At 46.2% G+C, this 23,659-nt stretch overlaps 1 protein-coding gene across 2 annotated transcripts; it reads right to left on the bottom strand.

The window, feature by feature from the left end:
* Positions 1–4,787: 4,787 nt before the first annotated feature.
* Positions 4,788–23,606, bottom strand: NSFL1C (NSFL1 (p97) cofactor (p47)). Of its 2 annotated transcripts, XM_004687333.2 has the most exons (10): positions 23,420–23,606; positions 21,144–21,241; positions 16,742–16,816; positions 14,907–14,912; positions 14,187–14,352; positions 13,545–13,637; positions 12,113–12,222; positions 11,610–11,747; positions 6,741–6,905; positions 4,788–5,196 (listed from the first exon to the last, which is right to left on the bottom strand). In XM_004687333.2, exons 1-10 carry the CDS (start codon positions 23,522–23,524, stop codon positions 5,034–5,036), a joined length of 1,119 nt encoding a protein of 372 aa, XP_004687390.1. In that variant the 5' UTR covers positions 23,525–23,606; the 3' UTR covers positions 4,788–5,033. The 2 variants fall into 2 exon arrangements, with proteins under 2 accessions (XP_004687390.1, XP_004687391.1); XM_004687334.2 differs by lacking the exon at positions 14,907–14,912 and having other exon boundaries at positions 4,794–5,196.
* Between the last annotated feature and the right edge of the window lie 53 nt (positions 23,607–23,659).

A 23,659-nucleotide genomic window follows, 5' to 3' on the forward strand; every position in this document is an offset into this window, starting at 1 on the left:
GCTGAGTCACGCACAACATCTAGATCTCAGCTCCACGGTCCCCCCGGGCCCCGACAGGCCCCGCCACTTAACAGATTCTGGGAACACATCTTCCTGCACACCAACCCTGTCCACCTTTTGTCCACCTTTAGTTGCTGTCCCTCTTCCCTGCAGATTGTACATGGGTGGACTCTGGGGAGCCTGGTGGCTGACCCTGGATCAGTTCATCAGTGTGGATTGATCATAAATACCATGGACGTTCCTCTCACTTGCTGTAAATTAAATCTGTAAGATCTGGATTTGGAAAAAAATGCATTACCTTGGGCTTAAGTGCTCAACTGCCCCAGGTGAACCTGAGAGCTCCCAGGTGTGTGGTTACAGCCTTTCTACTTCCTGCCCTGATCCAGGTCACAGTGCTGAAGGCCAGAGCATGAATCAATGCATGTTGTTTGACTTCATTCTCATAATAATCCTGAGGCAGATACAGTTATTATATTCTTAGAAATGAGAACATTAAGGATTAGAGAGGGAAGCAGCTGGCCTGACGACACACAGCCAAGGCAAGTTCAACTCAAGGGCCTCAGACACTTGTTTCTTTTGCTGGTGGCTGGTAGGGCTTGTTTGGGGAATTGTCAGGTCTTTGTGATAACTCTCACCCCCAGGGACTTCCTCCCAATCCAGGGAGTGAGTCCCAGGTCAGAGGGCCAAAAGTCAGCGGCCTGTCTGGTCCATCTCAAGGGGAAGCTGAATCAGTTCCTTGAGGTTGAGGGGTCATTAATTAGCCACCTACCAAGAGCCTTCTGTGTCTTGGCTGACTGGGGTCTTGGTCACCAGGTTCCTGGTTAAAAATCCTCCAGAAAAGGACATACCCTGACCTGGGGAGAGAGATACCAGGGTCACCAGAGCTTATCTGCCACCTTATCAGTCTGAAATCTTCTGATCAACCCCATGACCCGCAGAGAGTTCAGTTATCCCAGATCCACCCTGGAAGCTAGAATGTGGTTGTCCACACCAATATCACTGGTGGGTTCTGGGGACACAGGTTTGGCAAACAATGTCCCTAACAATACAGGACACTGGATCGGAACAGCAGGTGCCTACTTTAGAGAGGAAAACTGCAGACAGTGATTTGAGCAGGAAGAGCCTGAATGTAGGCCTGCACCCACTCCATCCTGCAAGTCTTAGGGGATCGTCCCTCAGTAGAGGGCGAGATGCTGTCCCTGGCATAGGCTCCCTCTCAGAGCCCAGGATTAGGTGACCTGCCCAAGTCCATACCTGGTACGGGAGAGAATCTAAGTTCCAAGCCAGAATGTCGCCTCTACTTTCCCTGGCTCTTTTGGGCTTGTTGCCTTCTGCCCTCTTGTCAAAGCACCAGCCCCACATTGTCCTTCGCACCTCCACTCAAGGGTACCCTGATCGCTCCCTGCCCCACTCCCTACCTAACATTATCCTCCAAACCTGTTCTCATGCTTCTACTTTTCAGTAGAGGTCAAGGACTTGAGGGTTCAAATCTTGGTTCTGCCTTTTACTTAAGCCGGACTTCTGGTGAGTCCCTTCGCTGCTCTAAGCCTTAGCACCTCCCTCCATAAAGTGGGCTAACCATGGTAGCATGGGTTGTGGTCTCACTAAATGGGGTAAGAGACATAAAGGGCCTGGCGGGCAGAGGCTGCAAATAGCATCAGTAGTAGGAAACATGGGTTCTGGCCTGGAGGTTCTCAGGCTCAGCAGGGAAAGGAAGTAATAAGCTCTTAATAAACCTCGCAGTCTAGTCCAGGCAGGACAGCAAAGTGCTGGGGCACACCTCCTGCACAGGCATTTTCTCCCCACAGACACACCTGTTTTTAGCTCCACTTCTAGCACCTTTGATGCCACCTTGTGGCGGAATGAGAACCTACTTTGGGAAGGAGGAGGGACTGCAGTTCTTAGCCCCAATACTCAGGCATTGTAAGCATTAGTATTCATCTTTTAGGGAGGATGGACCTCCATTTTGTATGTTTATCCAGCTCAATCTGTTGAGGACCTACTATGTGTCAGGCTGTGTCTGGTTCAGGATACAAGAGTGAGGAGCACAAAAACTTTGCCTTCGCGGAGCTTATAATCTAGCAGAGGGACAGGAAAGAAACAGAGTATGTAACCATCGCGTGAAGAAGGAAAATAAAGCAGGGTAAGGGAGGCAGTGAGATCAGCCGACTGAGAGGTAAGAGAGGCCAGGCATGGGAGAGCCCTGGGGAGGGATGACAAGATTTGGGATGCATTTGCCAAAATTGGAACCTGGAGCACTTGTTGGTAGACCGGACATGGGGTGAGGCATTAAGGCTGCAGAAGTGTGATTACACAGTGCAGGCGCTTGCTCAGAACCAGACCCAGGTCGGACACTTGAAATCAAGTGTTCTCTCTTCCCCATCCTGTCCTGAGAAGAGTGGACCTGGGAGCCCACAGCCATAGTCCATCGCACAGTAGCAAAACCTAATAAAGACCTGTATTTGTCCCTGGGAAGCATAATTCCGACAGCCGTTCCCTCTGAAAATGCTAGTGGTTAGGAGCAGCAGGGAACCCATATTTCAGCTGGTCCCTTTAAATGAGCTCAGCTTTAAGGACTTCCTGGTGGGTGCGGGAATGCTTTGTACTGTCAGTGGGCAGAGAAAGGGGAAGTTGCTTTGAGGCTGATGCCATCTAAAGCCTTGACCAGCTCAACGTCACCCCATACATCTGTTTCTTCCCTGGCTATCTCCTGAGTAAGCAAGCAGGAGTGCCCCCAATGGTCCCAAAGGGCTTGCTCAGCATGGGGTGCTAGGTAAGATCATGCCCCACAGTGAAGACTGGGTTCAACTGCACTCCTCAGGGCATCAGCCTGATGGCTTGTGTTTTTCACTCAGCAATGGACTTTGGGTATCTTTCCACCCAGACGCTCATATTTTGTAACATATCCTTGACCTAGCTCATTTAATGTCCTTCTTACTGACCAATTTTGGGGATGATTTCAAAGTGTGCTTACAGATTGACAAATGCTGTCCTGAATTCAGAGGCTTCAAAACAGTAGCTGTCCAGGAGCCTCTTTAAAAAAAAAAAACCACCCACCCACACACTCTCTGGGCAAAGAAACCTTTCCATTGTGCCATCCAGAGCAGAAAACTAGGGCTGAGAACAACCTTACTCCGCCTGGATCCAAATCCCTGGCTCTGCAGCTGGCAACTCCCTGGACATGAGTCAGACCCCCAGCCTGTTGGAACAATGGTGGTTACAACAATCAGATCTGCAGCCGTACTCCCTTTCAGGGCTGGGTAGGAATACAGACCTCTGTAAAGTATCCTAGATGATGTGGGTTGGAAGTGGTGATTTTAGCTCTTCTGGTGTGTGCCGATTAACATAAAGCAGAAATCCTGGAGAGGGTGGGAGGGGTGAGTGCATGGCCACAAGGCAGGCCTGGGGACACAGCATGTGTACACAGGTGAGTGAAGGCCAGGACCTGTGGAGGCAGACTTCAGCCCTCACCAGTGTGCGCCCTGGACCTCAGGGACTGTGGTGAGGCCCAGAAGCTCTTAGGAGAGCTGGATTATTACACAACTTCCTTCAAAGCAACCATTAGAAGTACAAAACTCCTTTGTCCTCATTCTGGATTTTAATGGTCAAGGTGACAATAATTCATAAAAATTTTCCAGACCCACCTTTTGCTTCCACAGTGACCTTCACCTGCCAATGCAGCAGCCCCACAGGTCCCTGCCAGTTTGGTCGGAAGCACCAAGCTAAGTCTCCCTCAGGCGGCTCTGGGTTGAAACCCTAAGCCCTTCCCAGCTTCAGAAAGTACTGCTGGTTCTTGGCTCACTGCAGCAGAGGACGCAGAAAGTGACTGGTGATGACTGCTTAAAGAGGACTGGGGTGCGCTGTGACTCAAAACCAGGAGATTCTGAGTCAGCGCTGACACTAAGTCCATGGTTCATGTGATTACAGAGGTGGAAAGGCTTCTTCCAAGACCCCAATGATGCTCCTCTCCCACCCTTGCACAGGAAGTACGCTTTGGAGGGCAAGGTCTTTACCAGGGTGGGACAGTCAAGAAGGAACCTGATGGGCAGAGAACTGAGACGGAACCTGCACCCAAAGCCACACACTGGCACTACCCTCAAAATACTGTGTAGAGCACTCTGCAAACCATAACAGTCGTAGGTGCTGGTAGCTCAGTGACCCCCCCCCCTTTCTTCAAAGTGGATATGCCACACATCACTAGTGAAGAGTGGAGGGGAAGTTTGATTCTGTTTATCTTCCAGGCAAAGACACCGTGACTCTGGACTCGTCTGGCTTGTCCCAGGCTACTTCCCAGTGAAAAGTCCCCACCCGCCAAGTCCCCTTGGTGCATTTGGGTTTCTACACATGGAGTAAAGGAGTCTAATGAGGGAGGGCAGGGCTCACATAGGCGGGTGCAGTTACAATCTCAACTGGCCAAAGTCCAGGGAGTCTGAACTTCCCAGGGTTTGAGTGAAAGGGGCAAAGGTAAGTTTTATTTTCACCTGAAGAGTTGGTGTTTACCCGGGTCTGACCTCACTCTTCAGGGGATGCTTGTTCTGCTTGGTTTTACACCAGCATGAGATCAGCACTTACAGGAGCTTGTGACTCAGTCCTTCCCAAGTGCCACCCCCTTCCCTGTAAAGGGCACTCCCCGAATGGTCATCTTGGCGGCGGTGGTACCAGTGTATGTTGCCGTGAGCAATCTTTATGCAGATAGTATGGAAGAAAAGGCTTCTCCCCACACACCTGAGAAATACGATTTAAAAGTAACAAACCTGCTTCAGCAGGAGAGGTTCCACACAACATGCTGGTGATAGTCCTTCAATTTTTTTGGTTGTTTTTATTTTTTTTCTTTAAAGTCCATTGATCGTCACAAAAACCCAGGAAATGCAACTAAGGAGAAAACAATGTCCAACCGAGATCTAAGAACCCAGAGCTACGGAGAAGACGTGGCACTGGACTGCTGGGTGTGTGGGGATGCCGGGACGGGGGGTCCCCACAAGGCAGGGGCCGTGGAGACAGAGGGAGGCGAGGCTCCTGCCCGGCCTGAGCGGTTATGTTAACCGCTGCACAATGACGGCGTTGAGCAGGTTGGCTTCCTTCAGGGTCTGGCTCTCATCAGCCAGCTCTTTGTTCGGGAAGGTAGTCATGAGGACAAAGCTGGTGGCAGCCATGGCCGGCCGGGCATCCACGATGAAGAGTCTGATGTCGCTGATCCTGGTGGAATGGGGTGAGTGCGGAAGTGAAGTGCGACCTTCTTGGTGTTGACAACCCCCCACCCAAAAAAGTGGGTGCACCACATTTCCCAAGTCCCCTGCCCTGACCTCAACAGGGCTCTCATGTGGAAGCACACCCAGTTGCTCTTGTTTTCCTTGGGGCAAAGCCCACTCTCACACCACCTTCCTTCTTGTTATCTCCCTCCTTTCAGACTTTCACACCAAGCTTTGTGCCCACATTTTGGTTCCTCTTCCTAGAGGCTTCTTGCCCATTCCCTTCCTGTAGTCCTAATCAAACGTCAAGCCTCAACTTGAATGCCCTTTCTTGGGGCAGCCTTCCCCAAACTCCAGACCATGGGTCAATCACAATTCTGGGAAGATCTGATTAAGGCCTGTAGACTATGAATTCTACAAAGACAGGAAATATTATGTCTTATTTGTATATCCGAGGAAGCACTCAAGCCATTAGTGAGAACGATGAAGGAAGGTGGGCAGCTTTTGAATGCAGAGATCCCATCTCAGCACTGTGTCCAGAACCTGATGATCAAGAGAATGGACTCCCTAGGAACAGAAAGGCTTCACCCCCACAGTGCTGAAAACTATGCAATTCATAATGTGGCACGTCTGAGGGCCTGAAATCCACATGTGATGTTAGACTTTTCCAGAGCCCGTCACCCAACTTGTAAGCATGTGGGTGAGCTGTCTAGCTCAGGGATGAGCAGCGGGCATGCTAAGTGACCGGAGTTCATGAAATGAAGCTGAAGCAAAGTACTCAACTCCATGCGGACAGGCTCACTCCTTAAACAAGAAGCATCTGAAGTGTACCTAATGAACTAAAATGTTTGAACAAAGCCTCCAATGCTCCTGAAGCCTGTTCTACACTTTTACCCTAACCCTGTCAATGCTCAAGGGATTGGCAAGTCATTCACTTGGCACAACTGATTTAATTTGCCTGGGAATGATGAAATTTAGACACTGCTATTCCAGAGAAGGACTTGCCAAATATCTTTACTGGCCACTCTGTCCCTGCTGACCACTGCTCTACGTATCCCCACTGCGGGGGAAGCACAGTTGTTTTGATCCAACTTGAGATTATATTCTAGAATCCTCAATGGCCAAATCCAGAAGAGACATAATAGGCTTAGTGGTTTTTGGAGATCCCTGGCAGCAGGGCGGCAGGGAGGCAAAGGAGATGTTAGCACTGTGGGCATTCTCCTTTCCCTCAAGCACAGCAATTACAAATCTCTTTCATGCACTTGGATTTTGGCACAAGACTTCAAAATGAAGAGTTTGGTGGTTACAACACCCTGAGGAATCCAACCCTCTGATTACAGATGAGGGATGAGGCCCACAGGACCCAGGCTGGGTAGAGCAATCCCCGGTCACACTTCATGGAAGACCAGACCTGCAGGCCTTCCCATCTACACCTCCCTTGGGAAGTGCCTGAGATGCCTGCTGGCGTTAAGCAGGATGAGCAGATCCCTGCTTCCCATGCATTTGTGGGAGTCTGTGGGACCCTCCTACAAAAGCTAGACCAGAAGGTACCTGTGGCTGTGGTTAAATTTCTGTACTAGCCTCCCGCCATCGGCAAGCCGTATTTGGATGTTTGTGGTTGGCTGTGACTCATCAATTGAGATGGAAGAGCTGGCTTTGGCTTCATTTTCTGCCTGCTGGGCTGGAGAGCTGGTATTCAACACCTGGGGGGCAGTGCTGAGGAGAGAGGATTCTATTAGGACATGAAGAGAAATAAAATCACCTTGTAGGAAGGAAATCCCATTTCAGACTTTTCCTGGGCATTGATGGCATCTGGCAGTGTCTGGTTCTGCTAATACAAAGAGTGACCCAGTGAGCATCACTGCCTTCATGGAACTTATAATAGGCCCAGCAGAATTCACCTCAAACCCTGAGCTATTGCTAACTCCCTCATTTCTAAGTAACCCTGGACAAGCTTCTCAAGCCACCCTTCCTTGGGGTTGTCCTCTAAGCAACAATTTGAAGGGAGGAAAGCAGTACGCACGACAGCCTGGGGTGGGGACCCCGATCTGAGGCTCAGGTCCCAACAGGAGCTCTAGCTTAAAGAGAAAGGCGCAGGCATAGGGGAATGGGCACTCAGCAGCAGCTGAGGCAGGCTTGACATAACCTGGTTGCTGTGGGACGTAAGCAAGGAGTCCAAACTTCTCCCCTGCAGCCTGGCATTTCCAGGCTGCATTCTCTAGTGCAACTTCTTCCATATGCATTTCACACTCATGCATAAATGATCACAAGGGGGCATGGTAGGGATAAATTATTCACTAAGAATGATACAGCCCAAGTGGAAAGTGCTCAGAGCTTGGATATCAAAAATCAAATCAGCACCTACTAACTATTGTGAAGTTGGGTGAGTTAATTAAGCTCCTTTAGCTTCAAGGAACGGCTGATGTGTTACTTCTGATTATTTTTTTTACATAACACTAAAAATAAGGTGAGCTGGGAAGCATGATGACCAGGGTGTATGTTTATGAAGAGCCCATTCCCTAGCTGGGAATGATACTTTGTATGTCTCATTCTTTCCTGCCTCACAATAGTCCAAGAGGTGATGATTTATCACTTCCATTAGAAATGAGAAGACTTTGGGATGAAGCATCTTGTCCCAAGCCCACGTTGCCTGGCTTTAAGCTCTGCCTCACTATCTGCGGGAATCTCCTGCTAGGCCATGCAGTGGGACCGACCTAGACCTGCATTTCAGGAACATTAGCCAAGAACGTAGCTTCCTCATCAATGAAATGGAATTAAATAAAATCTCCCATGGGTGAGATATAGCTAAAAATAATATGCCATATCCTGTATATACTTGAAGCACAAACAAGTGTCTATGTGGCCACGTAAGAACATCTGGGAAGCAAAGCGGCATGATGAGTCAGAACGGCGACTGGAGGGAACCCAGCGCTGTGCTGAACTGTACTGTGGCCTTGGGAGCAACCTGACCTTGCAAGGCTTTGAGTGCTTAGTTGTAAAATGGGGATAAACACAGGAAAACCTACGAAATGCTTAGTAAAGTACTAAGCTACAGCAGAAAGATACTCAAATAGCTGATCAACGTATCATTCTTCAAGGTCCTGCCCAATTTGTATTTCTGGGTCCTAAATTCCGAAATCACTTGGAGATGTGCTGCTAGTATCTATTCACGGGATGTAACTAGGTCACCCAGAAGGTAATCCCAGCCCATGCTGCTCTGAAAGAGGGCAGGAAGTAGAGGAAGAGAAACTCCAATTCTGGGTCTCATGATTTTTACTTGAGGCAATACATTCATGGTGCTTTAGCTTGAAATCCTCTGACCACTGCATAGAACAGCCACATACACCTGTCCAAAGGAACCAGTTTCAGTGTGGTGCCTCCTGAGGACACCTGAGCCATCCTCTTGAGGAACAGCTGGCCCATCTGTAGCAGGGAAGGCACTTGATCATAGAGTGGGAGTGGGCAGATCAGACAGCTATAAAGAAGGCAGTTTTCAGGTTCCTGCAGACATCATACAATGCATCACAAGGAAACTGCGTCTTACCCAGACCGAGCATCTGAATCACCGGACTGCTCATTTCCTTTGTAGGGGAATAACTGGGCAGTCAGGTGCCGGTCCGGTCACAACTCCTGAGGCTGCCATCTCTTTTACGAAGTAACCCCACAGAGCCTGCAGTTCATCTCTGCAGCGGTGCCCACCCCAGCCCAAGTTCATGCTTTACATTTGTTGCTCAAAGTAAGACACCGTCTTGTCCAAGCTGTCAGATTAGATCCTACCCAAACAAATGCAAAACCACAACAAAATTTTCTCAAATTTTGAAACACCAAGTATCTATTCATTTACTTTAAGTAACTTCAAGATAACTGGAGAAAACAACCAGGACTGACTGACTTTCAAGGCAAACCTAAGAAAATTTTCTTAAAACTTTTGGGCTCTTGATCACTTTAGCTGACAGGATGACAATGGAAAATACGGCAAAACTTACAAGAAAAGCTTAAAAAAAAAAACAAAAAACCAAACCAACAAAAAAACTCACAAAATACTTCTCCCTCTGGCTTAGAACAAAGCTAAAATCCCATCTCATTTAACTTCATAAACACTTTTCTTAAAGCTCATTTTTCATAAAAAGCCAGAATTGAAATAAAATGCGGGAGGAAAAGGCAATGAACATTTATTTAACCGACAAACACTGTACCTGGTCGACAAACACTGTACCTGGTTATCATCTCTAACAAACGTGTTGGGTTCATCTTCCACACTAATAAAGCACTTAACTGCATCTTCCCCAAATCAGACTTCCTCAGAAATACTTAACTTTTTGAGAAATGAAAGAGGGCACATGTATTATAGGTAGGACTTTCCAAAAGCAGAAACATTTCCTGTTAGTACCAAAAGACCAAGCAAACCCAAACTGCTTGGTGCTCTGAGTTCTGAGTCTTTCCTGGTAGTGCTGGTGAGTAAAACATTGATACCAGCATTTTAGAAGGCAAACTGATACCATCTTACAAGTATGAAGATCCTCTGGAGAAGCAATTTTACTTCTAGTGCAAAATTAAAGGACAAAGATTTAATTACTCACTCTGTTGTTCACAATAATGGCACCAGCCTAAATTTTTAAATTGCTTAAATTCTAGCATATATAGAGGAGAGAAAATTATGCCAGTGTTGGGAATACTATAGAAAGAAAGCATTTACTGATGTGGAATGAGCCACAATATAATGATTAGACAAGTACATGACCACAGAGCATGTTTACACACAAACACACACACATGTGCGGCTACTGACTGGATCTATGCTAGAATTTTCTGCTTTTTAAAATGATAAACATGTTTTAATAATTAAAGAAAAATAAAAATTATCAGGGAGTTCTTACCACAGCTGGAACATTCTGAGAATATGACCTTGGCATAACCCAGGCTTTCTAATGTGGTAGATGAAACGAGAGCAGGATGATCTTAACTATCCTGGTCCTAGCGCATCAAAAGTGGTTGGACTCTGATGTCCTGAGCTACGACCCTTTCTCCTGATGAGCCATGGCTAGGTGACAGAAGGGTAAGGGACTCTAAGAGAGGGTTAGCCAGAAGCTCAAAAAACATGGCTCCTGCTAGACTCTGATCTGATCCATGAAGACACTGGTGAATTAGCAAGGACAGTACAAGCTAGTGGGGTCCCAGACAGTGAGTGTGTGGTGTGCACAAGTGTGGAGAGGTCCCAGTCCTGGATTTACCACATACCAGTCGTGCATCCAAAGGTAACACTTAAAGTTCAAGAAGAAAGTTAAAGTTCTGTAAAATATTAGGGGACGGCCCTCCCTGGTGGCGCAGCGGGTTAAAGCACAGCACTGAGAAGCTAAAGCTTCTTCTGCATGAGTTCGATTCCCGCCTGCCCCGGAGGAGATCCACATGGCGAGGCAGACCTCTCCTGACCCGCCCGCTGCTCCCCTCAGCAGTGTACTTCATAAATCTGCTCCCCACTCTGTCTCTGGTGAAGCCTCTCACCGCCCCTGAGCCTCTGGCCTGTACCCCAGTTCTGTATGCACAAATAAATCTTAAAAAAAAAAAAATTAGGGGAGAGGACACTATGCTGATTGCCTCTTATATACACAGTACCTTCTGAGGATCAATGACTAAATGACCCTATGGACAAGGCCAAAGCTGAGTGGGTCCCTGAGAAATGGCAGCCTGCTCGTGGGTTGGTCAAAGGTCTGATGGGAGAACTCTCAGAAGTAAGGTGGTTCCCTATTAGAAGTAATGGTGACTCTTCAACTAATCAGATCTGATCAGGGGTTTGAATGCAACATGCAGGTAGTGGCAAAGGATTTAAGGCAGAAAACATCAGAGGAAGTGACAATGAGTGTCACACAGGGCTGAAGAGAGATAAGAACAGCCACACAGTGGAGCAACAGCTTACACAGGCCAACACTGTCCCTGTGTTCCTTGCATCAGAACAATGCTGTTGCCAGGTTGGCAGGGTCTCAGAGTTGGCATTCTTATTGTCCCTGAATGAACACCCATTTCAGGTGCCCTGCATTGTATGTCTGTCTCAGCCCTAAGTCATGAGCATTGCTTTCAATATCCTAGATTACGGGGTCAAAGCAGCAAGACATTACCATCACTGCTTACTCCACATGGGGCAGGACATTCTTGCTCTGCAATAATCATTGAGGCAGAAAGGATTCACTTATTAGTCCTGTGTTAGTTTAGCAAATTGAGGTTATATACTCCAGGTTATACACTCCAAGGTCATAGCTTTGGAAAGTGAAGAAGAGATTTAAACTCAGATCTGCTTATACTAAAACCCGTGTTTTCCATACTCTTCCTCCAATGAAAACAAAAGTCTGAAATACTATGTACTGTAAAGAGCTACACAAAGCAAGTGACTGTCCCCCACCCTGTCCTGCTCATCCTCCTTCTTACCTGCCCAGTTTCTGACCCTCGCCAGTGAAGGCTTTGAAGGTTCCCTTGGGCTTCACAAAGTCCTCATCCCGATGGTCCTCCATGTCCAAGTTCACCTGCCCACCATGAGCCAATCTCCGTAGCTCTGCTGGCACTTCCCTGTGGAAGAAAAGAGAATGCAGAATGGAAACGACAGGTGCAAGGAGAGAAGAAACCGAGTTTGAATTGTGAAAATTGCTCATCTTCACGGAATCAGCTACTCCAGTGGCTCCTGTATGCCTCCTTGTTTCTTGTCTGCTTTTTGCCATGTATTTATTTGGTCACATGGCCCTGCCACAGTCATGAAGGGAAAAATGAACACAGAAGGTTTATGTAGCAGGTCTGTGAACCTGTATTTCAACCGGCACTACTTCTGAACTCTTTTTTTTACATCTCTAATGAACATCCACAGCAGCTTCTTTCCTATCTGTTAACTCACTCATGGATATGGACCCCCTCGCCCCCCTTTAGGGTTTTTTGCTTACCCTCTACGGATAGACTCCAGAAACTGGGCATTGGCTGGGTCTTGGTAGCTTCTGAGTTCGCCATTGTCCAGGCTGAATCCACTCTTCCAGAGCTTCAACACTACATGAACCTGTGACGGTAGGGAGTAAGCAGTCCAAATACTGTCAGAAAGCTGGCAAGCACACCAACATGAACCTGTAAATTAGTAGGTTTTCACTAGTTTACTATGCCATTATTAAAACAGACACATACATATATGAAAAAATTGATAAACAATCAAGTAAGTATTACTTAAAATTAAGATAATATGGCACAGATGAATTGCGCAAGCTTTGATAGAAGTCTGCACTTGACTCTGCCACTCACTAGCTATGCGGCTGAGCAGGAGACAAATAGATATGGCTTCCCTCTGGTTTACCAGTGGGCTTAGCACACAGCTCATGCTGAACTAAGCTATCATGGCTAACCCATTCATGGACTACTTGGTAGTCATTAAAAATGATAGCTACAGGTCCCTCCCCGGTGGCGCAGCGGATTAAAGCACTGCACTAAGAAACTAAAGCCAGTTCCGAATGAGTTCGATCCCTGCCTGCCCCAGAGGCGACCACATGGCGCGGCAGACCTCTCCTGGCCCGCCCGCTGCTCCCCTCAGCAGTGTATTTCGTCGATCTGCCTGTTCTGCTCCCCGCTCTGTCTCTGGTGAATCCTCTCACCCTCTGCATCTCTGACCTGTACCCCAGTTCTGTACGAATAAATAAATCTTTAAAAAAAAAACGATAGCTACAATTTCTGTTAAAAACTCTTTACACATTTTTAGAAAGGGTCTAGAGAGTTAAAAACCAACGTACTAGCAATTGCTGCCTTAGGTGGACAGGACTTTTATTTTCTTGGCTATTTTGGAATAAAACCCAAAATGACTAAGAACTAATGGTCACAAACAGTAGTTGTGATCCTGAATGGTATTTGAAAGATGCTTATGGCATGTTAAAGGGGAAAGCTTCAAAGCTGCATATATAATAGGATTCCATTTATTGGAGGGGCACCATATGCATGGAGGAAAAGGACTGGACAGAAGGAAGGACAATTTCTAAAAAGCTGCATTTCATGCCTTCTGCAGTGGTCTGAAGAGCAAGGCCTCTAGCCGTGCCCCTATCACCGGAGAATCCTGGATACTGCCCTTTTGCCTGAGCTTCACGGCACCCTCAAAAAGCTTGCTCATCTATGTGCCTTCCCTATTTCCTCCTTCTCATGAGGCTGCGCTCCCCTAGCTCAATCCTCTCTGAGTTGCCTTTGTTTCTCATAAGTCTCTCAGCTCTGGGACAACAGCAAGGTCACTGCCTCTGCTAGCTTTGCTTTCAGAAGCTCTTGGTTCGTGCCCAACATGTGACCAATCCTTTCTGAAAAACGTCTGAACCGTCCACTAACTTCCTCAAGAAAGGGAGATGCACTCACATCTTGGCCGGAATGCCGCCTCCTTTCTCCTGCCACATAGGCAGATTCTTCTTCTGGTGCTGCCCCAAGGCGGTAGCCACCACCTGCAAAGGGCTATAAAAGACACACTCATAAACACTCGGGGGGTACCCATGGTGGTGGGGTTTCTCGGATAAAACGAGTATCTCAAGTTTGTTAATTAGAGGGCCAGGCAGCATGGTAAATGAGCCAAATGGCTAGGACTGGGATGAGCATAGGAGGTTGAATACTGCTGACTACACAGCTGCTATGAGCTCTGGTTAATCATGGCCTTGTAGGAATCTGGGGCAGGATAACACTGAAGATTTTTTGATTTTCTGAAAGACAGAAATGCAAATTTTTGAAAAGTAGGTGGCTACTTATTCTATCAAATCAAAGTAAAACACAAGAATTAAGTCAAATTGGACAGGCTAACCAAACAGGTTTACAACCAGATCATACGTAACTCTGCCCCAAATCTTGATTTCATGTTAAAGGGCATGAAATTATTTCCTTCTGCATTCTTCTTCTGTACAGGAATCAAGTGAGCAAACAAAAACAATTAGCTGCCAGGGGGGTGAGGGAGCACAGACTCTACCTTCAGAACCTTAGTCCTGGGCACAGAAAACAAACTCTAGTGCTTACTCTTGGTTTACTGGTCTCTCCAGGGCTCTTGGTCACTCGCTCCACAGCTACAGCTCCATGTTCCTTAGCACCTTTAAAGAGATCATCCACCAGCTCGTTGGGACTTTTCTTCCTGGGAGGGCCAACAATCTGCTGTCCACTTCTCTCTGAGCCTCCGGCATAAAACCTGTGCAGAAAATACACAGTTAACACCAAACGCACTTAGACAACATGACTAGAGCGTGTGAAGAGCTTTGGCCCAAAGGCCACAAAGAGGCGTGCATACAGGTGTGCCCTGTCTCGAAGGCACAGGTAGGAGGTGGGCATAACGCAGGGCGAGTAGCAGTAAGAGTTAAATGGTGCTCTAGACACACCGAGGTGGGAGGGATGGCAAAAGCTTCCTAGAAAGAGGCTTTCTGGGCTGAGTCTTGAAAATGAGGGCAAGCTTTAACAGATGAAGAGATCAGGGAAGTGCATTCCAGGCATGCATGACAGCACATCAACTCTGGAGAGTTCCCATGGGGAGGATACATTTGGTGACCTCTCCAGGGGACAGCACCTATGGTCAGAAGCAGCTACTTCTAGCAGCTCCACGTTAATGGTGGCAATGGTGGTTAGTACAGGCAGCTAGGCTCCAGTGCTGGCTCTGCTGCTGCGTGACCCTAGGCAAGCCAGTGTGTTGCCGTACACCTCACTCTGCTTGCCTTGAGATGGGAGGGAAGGACAACATGCCCTACCTACCTGCTCCTTAAGTCAGGTGGTGAGGTTCAAGTCAGCGGATGTATGCAAAAGAACAAAGAGTAATGTACACATGTGAGGTGGTGTGATACAGCACTAAGAGTTCGCAAGCCTCACTTCACCTCATGTTTTTGTGAGCTACACCAGGGACACTGAGGAGAGGGTACTGAAGAAGGTCGGGAAAGTTCAAACACAAGCCCCACGATACCCATTTCAGATTCTGCAATGGGTCAGGCATGGCTTGAGATCCAGATAGCACTTTTTAACCTGGGGCTGAAAACCAGTAGTCGCATAACCTGACAAGCTGCCTCCTTATCACCCTTACTCAACAGGCAAGTCAATGGCAATTCCCAAGAAGGAAGACTTGAGAATTTATGTTAGTATCAACCTTCAATTTCCTGACATTCCTTAGAGAATGTGAGACAAGGCCATGGCCCTTGACAAGGACAACAGCACCAGTGTCGTTTCAGTTCTGAAATGCTAAGAGGCAACGGAAGTAACAGAGAAATAAAGGAGCGGGAGGAGGTCAATTAGGAGCTGGGCATCCACATACTTGATGTTAATGCCTCTTATTCAAAGAGTGTAAAACCCTAAAATTAATCTTTATTCCTGAGCCTTGAATGTATCCAAAAAGAAGGCTCCAAGGCATATAAAGATGACTATAGGGTGACAAAAGAACACATGTGATTTCTCAGTCTACTTCCCAGAGAGGGACCATCAAGAGTAAACTGCCGTTTCAAAATGCTTATTATCCAATATTCCTTAGGAATGCTTGACAAACTAAGGAAGATCCCTTGGAGAACAAGATCCAAGAAGTTAAGCTCTAGTTAGTTTGTTCTTGTTGATTCTAGGCAGATGAACTCCTGCTCAATGGATTAGAAAGTCTTTAACAAAGGGGTCACAAGGTATTGAACGAGGAGTATGTTATCAAGTGCTTTAAGAACATTCAGGCCCTTGACTTGGCATTTCCAATTCTAGGAGCTACTTTAAGAAAATAAACTGACATGTAAACAAAGATTTATATACAAAGTTGTTCACAGCACTGAGATTTACTTATGGTGAAAAAAAAAAAAACAGGAAACAATCTTGATGCTGAAATATGGTATGATGGTGGATTACTACCTAATAATGCTTCTGAACAATTTTCATGATATGGACAAAGTATTTAAGATGTAGCATTAAACAAAAGCAGAAACAAAATTACCTGACCATCACTATGTAAAATGATGTAAAACAGTATATTTATGCACAAAGACTAAATGAAAATATGCCAAAATATTAACCATACTTACACACAAGGCAGATAAGTGTTGTACTTTCACACACTTTGTGTTTACTACCATAAGCACTGATTTATTATAACGTTCATTAAAGTTAGAAACCAATAGTATGTGTATGTGTATTGGGGAAATATACATTTTATTCTGCTTTTCAGTCTACTAATCAGGTGACAGAGAGCTATTTTAATTAAAAAGAAAAAGCTGGAAAGAAATACACCCAAATATTGGTATCTGGTTACTGCTACGATATGGTATTATGAATGACTTTTGTTCTTACCTATTTCTTCCCTCCCCTAATATTCTTCAAAAAAGTCTTTTGATAACTAAAAACCTAAAACAAACCCAGAATACCACAAAAAAAAGGGGGGGTGTTAGGAGAGAGGAATAATTTCTAAGTAAGAATGGGAGATAGCTTCTACAAGTAATTTGTCTAAACTAGCCCACAGGCATAATGATTAACAATACTGTGTTCGTTTAATCCTAGGTGGCTTATGTGTTACTATGATTTACACACTGTAATAGACTTTTTGTGGACTGTGCACCCCATCAAAGACTCACCTCTGACCCTCCTCTTCCTCCTCATCCTCGTCTTGGTCATGAATAAGGTCTCTAAAGGATGTCACCCTATTATCACTGGAGACACAAAAAAGAAAGTGATCTGGGGGGAGTTAAAGAAAGGTAACCTCCATCATCAATTGCTAAGGGTTGAAGACACCAGGGTTATTATCTCCCTGGGGCAGGAAGAGGACCTATGTGGAAGAGGGCTCACTTCTCTCAGTTTATAGGCAAAACAATGTGACAGTTATTTTCTTCAAGATCTCACACAGGTCTGAGAATAAATTACAAAGCACTATTATGAAATAAATTGAATCCCATTTAAGCCTCCTCAGAAGGAGGGGGAATGGAAGGGGTCTGCTTACTTTAAAATTCTTTTATTGGAAAGCTATTTTCATGACTTAAATACTGAGGGAATGCCTATGCGCTAGGCACTGAACCGGAAGCTAGGTTTATATAAGGATATCCAGATAGTTCTCCTTGTGTCGCTTGGAGGCTAGGACCATTTCAACCAGGAAACAATCCCTTAAACACTTTGTAATGGGGCTGTGACAGAGGGAAGCACGTGGGACAGTGAGCACAGAGTCTTCCGTTCTGAGTGGGGTGGAGATGAGGGAACATCAAGAAACATTTCCTAGAAAATGCAACATTTGCAGAGAGCACTGAAGAATCGGTGGATGGCCAGTCTGTTAAAAAGAGGATGGTGGAGGGCCCTCCTTGGTAGCGCAACAGGTTAAAACACAGCACGATGAAGCTATCCGAAGCCACTGCAGCATGAGTTCGATCCCCAGCCAGGGAGGTGACCCACACGGTGTAGCAGACCTCTCCTGACCCGCCCAATGCTCCCCTCAGCAGTGTCCTTCAGTCAGTCTGCCTGTTCTGCTCCCCACCCTGTCTCTGGTGAATCTTCTCACCCCGGCATCTCTGGCCTGCACCTCAGTTCTTGTATGCATAAATAAATAAAAGTCTTTAAATAAAAAAAAAAAGAGGGTGGTGGGGCTATAGGAAAGAGCAACAGGGCATTATAGGAAAAAAGCATATAAAAATTCAGACATGGAGGAACAATAAATAGGCAAGAAAGAGAAATGAAATGAGGCTTCTAATTCTGCTGTAGCTTAGTCAAGAAAAAGTATCAAGTGTTAGGAAAATATGCAGAGTTGTGAGGGTATATGGAGGGGACACATTAAAAATGGGTGTGAGAAAGGTTAACTGCTGCCCTTCAACTTCTCTCTAGTTTAGACCTGTTCAAGGAACCTTACTTTTTCAAAGATTTTGAAACATTTTATAAAAACATTTTCTACATTTCCTCTTTAATATGGGAGGAAGAGGGAAATATGGCTTTACTTAAGCTACATAGAAAGGAAGAAATTGTTTACTAGGAAGGAAGCCACAGTTCAGTTACGAAGAAATATTTATTTCAAGAAGACAATCAGGGAACAGAACAGGCTTTGAGATTCTATCAACTAGAAATGGGAGATCAAAGACTAATCAATGCAGCAAATCCATTTCCTACTTGGCTCTTGGGCATTGCTCAGTGCCTAAAAGACACAGTTGAAAAGGGTCTGAAAGATAAGATTTGTGCCAATATCTTGATAGGTTAATTCCACTCATTAATCTTCCTGGGGGAGTCATTAACCTTCCCACAGCTGCTCAGCCTAACATCTATGAGGGAAGAAACCCTCTTCTGTGGGCTAAGTACCTTCAAATACACACATGCACACTTGCTTGAACAAGCCATAGTATACGGACTACAGATGTGATTCTTTCCCTTAAGTTCTGACACTTAGTTCTGACAGTATCTGACACAGACTGGTGTGCACATGCTCAGTTTGTTCCCAGCTCTGCGTCCCACCTTGGGAGGCTGGGCATGCTATGGAAGTTCTCAAGACTTCTCTGATGTGTAAATGAAGACAGTCACAGCATCGGTGTCACAGGTGCTGTGAACAGCAGGAGCACCCAAGCCCTCTGCATGGTGCGGCACATCCCTCTACAGTGGAGCAGTGACTGCCAAAGTGCAGCCCTCAGACCAGGAGCGTGGAACTGTGGGAAACACAAAACCTCATGTCCTACTGCAGATCTCCTGGGTCAGAAACTTTAGGGAGTGCCTAGCAATCTGGTTTTAAGGAGCTCTCCACTATTTGTCATGCACACTCAAGTTAGGAACCACTGCTCTGGGGCAATGATCTGAAAGTTACCTTATGGCTTGGTTGTCCCAGGGAAATTACCAACTTAAGAATACTTTGTGGTCTCCACAAATAAACAAACTGTCTTAAATTTCAAGTTTTCAACACAAAATTTCTATTTCCTAGGCTATCCTGCAACCCTGAAGTGGAAGAAAAGTCCTCTTGTCAGGTAACATTTCCTGCAGTGACAGCAATCTGTATCTGCACTGTTTAGTATGGAACCTCCAGTCACATGTGGCCACTGATCATCTGAAATGTGGTTATTGTGAAAAACTGAATGCTTGTTCCATTTGAACTTAATTAATTGAAAGAGTAGTAACCATACTTTAGGGACTCAGACAGTGGCAGTCCCTGAAATTTAAAAAGTATGCTTTTATTGGATGAAAAAAGAAGAATTAAAAGGAGTGGGAGAAACTAACCTCTACCTCTTGCTTGACCCTATAAGTGGAGGGGTGGAAGCTGCAGGAGCGGGACACAGCATGTGGCAGAAGCAGCTTTCAGTTACAACATACCAGCTTTTGATTCTGCCATAATAGCACCTGTGAGTTACTCAACCTCTCTAAGACTCAGCAACCAGACCTGGGAAGTGATGTACACCCTACCTACTTCCAAAGTTGTTGAGGGGTAGAAGAAAACAGTGGTGTCTGGCAAAGCTAGACAGGCAGTACTCCTGAAATATTAGTCCTCCCACTTTCACATATTTACAATTCACTTACAGAATAAAATTAAGTCAAATGTCAAGAGTCCAAGATAACACAGGAGAGATGTCATTCAGTAGCACATGGTTACGGCTAACTAGTGAATGAACTATAGTAGTGACTGGAGTTCTGAGGAACAGGATTGTGGTGTCCTGCCTAGTCAGGGGTTGGGGATAAAATACTCAACAAAGAGGTGGGGATGAGCTACAAGTGGAAGGATGGGTGGAATGTGGATAGGCAGAAAATGAGAGAGCAATAATGTCCTGTCAGGTGAGAGGCTCAAACAAAAGCAGAAAAACTAAAGATAGACCAGAACCGAGACCGTGAAATCTGTTTGGTTAGAAGAAAAACTTAAGAAATGAGGAAAGGGGGGAAGATTGGTATGGTTAGTTCAGGGTGACCTAGGAATACCTTGTTCACAAGGAGAGGCAGGCAATACATTGTTCTGGCTGACCATTTCTAAACACATTTACAGCATCCCTGAATGATTTTATTTTTAAAAGATTTAGTTTTACATTAATTCAAAAGGACACCTGCACCCCTATATTTACAATAGGTAAGCTATGGAAGCAATCCAGATGCCCAAAAACAGATGACTGGATCAAAAAGATGTGGTATATTTACACAATGGAATATCACTCAGCAATCAAAAAGGATAAACTCATGTACTTTGCAGCAATATGGATGGAGCTAAAAGGGTTTATGCCAGAAAGAAAATAAGCCAGAAAGAAAAAGGAAAACATTAAATAGTCTTACTTACAGGAGGAATGTAGAGGGAAAAAAAGGAATCAGAAAATAAAAAAACTATAATAAAGTAAAAATCAAAATCATTAGGCAATTATAGATCAGAGACATCTGCAGGGGAGAAGGACCAGAGCAGGGGTGAGAAGAGCACAGAGGACTACAGGTGAATTGGTGGTGGGAACTTCACAGGGAAACCATACACTGTACAAAAATGAAGGATGATATAATGAATATATTAAAAAAAAGACTGTTTTAGTTTTATTTATTTATGCATAAAAGAAATGGGAGATAGGCTGGAAGGGGCCTGAGAGGATTCACTGGAGACAGAGTGGGGTAACAGGCAGACCTACTGAACTACACTTTGCTAAGGGGAGCAGTGGGGAAGACAGAGATGTGTGCTGTGCCTTGTGGGTTAGCTCCCTGGCTGGGGATCGAACCTCTATGCCACAAGGGAGGCCCTAGTGAGCGGTTTTACTTTAAAAACTTTCACAGGTGAAAGTCACTCCTTACATTTCATAAATACCCTTAAATAGCTTAAAAGTAAGTTCTGTGGTCTCCCTCAAGATTAAACCATGAACCATTCTAAGGTAAGAACTACACAATCTCTCTAGGAAAGAAAACTAGTCTTACAAGGAACTACTGCCCATCAGTCAGTCAAACTTACACATGTGAACCCATGAGGCCATAGCTGCAGGTCTGATCCCTCTGACAAATCAGGAATCAATTCCTCTTCACTTCTGGAAGCACATCCATGTGGCAATACCTGAAGCTGGTTCTTACCTGGGGGCTGTGCCTCTGGACACTGAACTGGGGGTTGCCTGTGAAATGGTCACTATATCTTCGTCTCCTCCATCCTCATAAAAGCTCGCCAGGGCAATCTGGAACAGAAAGGTTGTAACTTTGCATCCTTTAACAGGCCTTCACCTAACATATATCTCCTTTGAGCACAAAGATGGCCCACGGTTTCAAGGCAGTATATTATCTATGGGCTAAAGAAAAGTGACCAATAGTCATAACTGTATGTCTTCACATTGCCTTAAACAAATTTCACCTACTAAGTAGAAGAGAAGGAGGTTAGGCTGGAGACATTCCTCATCCTTGGTACTAAGAAATATGTTCTAGTAAAAACAACATACATTTGTTGAGCATTTTACATGCCACACTGTTCTGAGTATAACTACATGTTAACCCTTTAAATCTTCAAAGAATGCTCTAGAATATGTACATTCATTATCTAATTTTATAGATAATCCAGAAGCACTGAGGTTATACAACTGTTTAGGAGTGTCAGACTTGACTCCAGGCAGTCTGCTCAGGCCATTATTCTTAGCTCTGACGTGACAGACAGGAGTCAGAACTGTGAGATCAGTCTGGATTGCCACTTTTGCTTTCTCTCTGAGGCCCAATTTCCTAGTCTGCAATGGGGATACACTACCTACCAATTTCACAAAGTGGGGAGAGAGGATTCACTAACATTTATGCACAGTCATGTAGCTCTATATATAACAAAGGAATACAGGAGTGCTTTGTGATCAACTTAATGAGATATTTACTAATCATTTGCTTTGCACAAAGAAGTAAGAATCCTGAGGACCACAGAGACTGCTGTCTTCAAGGTCACCAGTCTTATAGGAAGTGGTGATTTTTTGTAGGACCTAACTGGTCTGCTTAGACTAGTGTGCCTTCCTGAAATATAGCCAGTCACCTGGAGGCAATGAGCTTTTACAAACACATCAGGTCTGCTAGGAGGCGTGTGTAATCACGGGACATGCACTGAGCTAGCACTGAGCTGGCCTACAGTCAAGTCTTGGCCCTCCCAGGCAAATCAAGTCACATGCATGAGTCTGCTTCCCCAGCTACAGTGGGAGGAAACTGGGGCTGACCTGCAAACTGTAACACTTTGAGCTTTTAGGTTTTTCACATAGAAGCTGTGTCTCACACTTCTGACCGGCATAGGGGATTTGCACTGCGGGTCTTTCCTCTTTTAATTTTGGGAAATAATTCAAATGGTGGAGTCAGCAGATGCAATTCAAGTCCCAACCTCACTGCTTAGTGGCTGTGTGACCTTGGGCACAGCCTCATCTTTACAATGAGGCCACCAGGCCCATGGTGGCTAATAGCTTGGGCTATGGAATCAAGCAGAATTTGAAAGCTAGCTCTTCCATTTGGTATCCAGTAAAGCTTTGAGGACGTCACTCAACCTCCATAAACCTCAAGAAGCAAAATGCAAAAGTCAAGTGGTCTGAGTGTTAGAGCCCTTAGAATAGCAATGAGCTCCTGGTGGGTATTTAATAAATCTTGACCATGGTCATCTACTTAAGACCACGTTTGGCCCATCAGATTTCTCTCTACAATTGTAATTCTCTTTACAACTAATTACTGAATGACTGTTAGTGGCAGACATTTTCTAGGCACTGGAGACAACAATTTACCAAAGAAAAATCCTGTCTCGTAGACCTTATCTTAACGTCGATTTAACTACCAATTACTTAGTGACCCCTGTAATAGGTGCAAGGGAACTTGACGGCCAACTTCACTACCTCCATTTTCATGTGAGTTAACTTAGACCCACGAAGAAGCGCCAAGCGTGCGCTACCACCCCAGTGGCAGTTTCTCTCGGCAACCAGGTAGTGGGGGCGTGGGCCAAGCCCCATGCCCGGTTTCTCCCCGACCCGAGGCCCGGGTTACTCTAGCTGGAGCTGGTCACTCTCTCAGCCCGGGCCGCAAACCAGCCCCGGTGCCTCAGCCACGCCCCCAGGCTCGCCTTCTCCACGCGGGTGGCGGCAATGCCCAAAGTATCACTGACCCCGCGAGCGAGCGAGGCAGACGGGGGAAGAGAGGCCGGGCCGGGCGAGCAGGGTCCGGGGCTGCCCGGCATTCTCCCAAGCCCCGGTCGGGCGGGCGACGCGTGGCAAGCGGCCTCAGCACTCTGAGGCCTGACTCGGGCCTCGGCCGGCGGGATGACGGTGCGCTTCGGCTATCACAGGCTCGATGCGCCAGGCGCCCGTGCCCCGCAACCTCCCGCCCACCCGACACCGCCCACCTCGCGGCGCTACCTGCAGGTCCCAACCGGCCGACTCGAGGAAGAAGCGGGCCCGGTCCTCCTCGGCGCCCGTCACTGCCACGAACTCCCTCAGTGCGTCCTGTCGCTCCGCCGCCATCTTCGGCCCGTGCACCGCTCAAACCGCTCCGGCCTCCCCCGCACAGCCTCAGTACCGCAGCCTCGTTCCGCCGGCCCGTAGACCAGCGCAACCGAGCCGCGCCCGCCCGCAGGCCCCGCCCCACGGGGTGCCCCA

This window comes from Condylura cristata, unplaced genomic scaffold, assembly GCF_000260355.1.
Source record: "Condylura cristata isolate star-nosed mole 26May11 unplaced genomic scaffold, ConCri1.0 scaffold00022, whole genome shotgun sequence".
Taxonomy (NCBI): domain Eukaryota; kingdom Metazoa; phylum Chordata; class Mammalia; order Eulipotyphla; family Talpidae; genus Condylura; species Condylura cristata.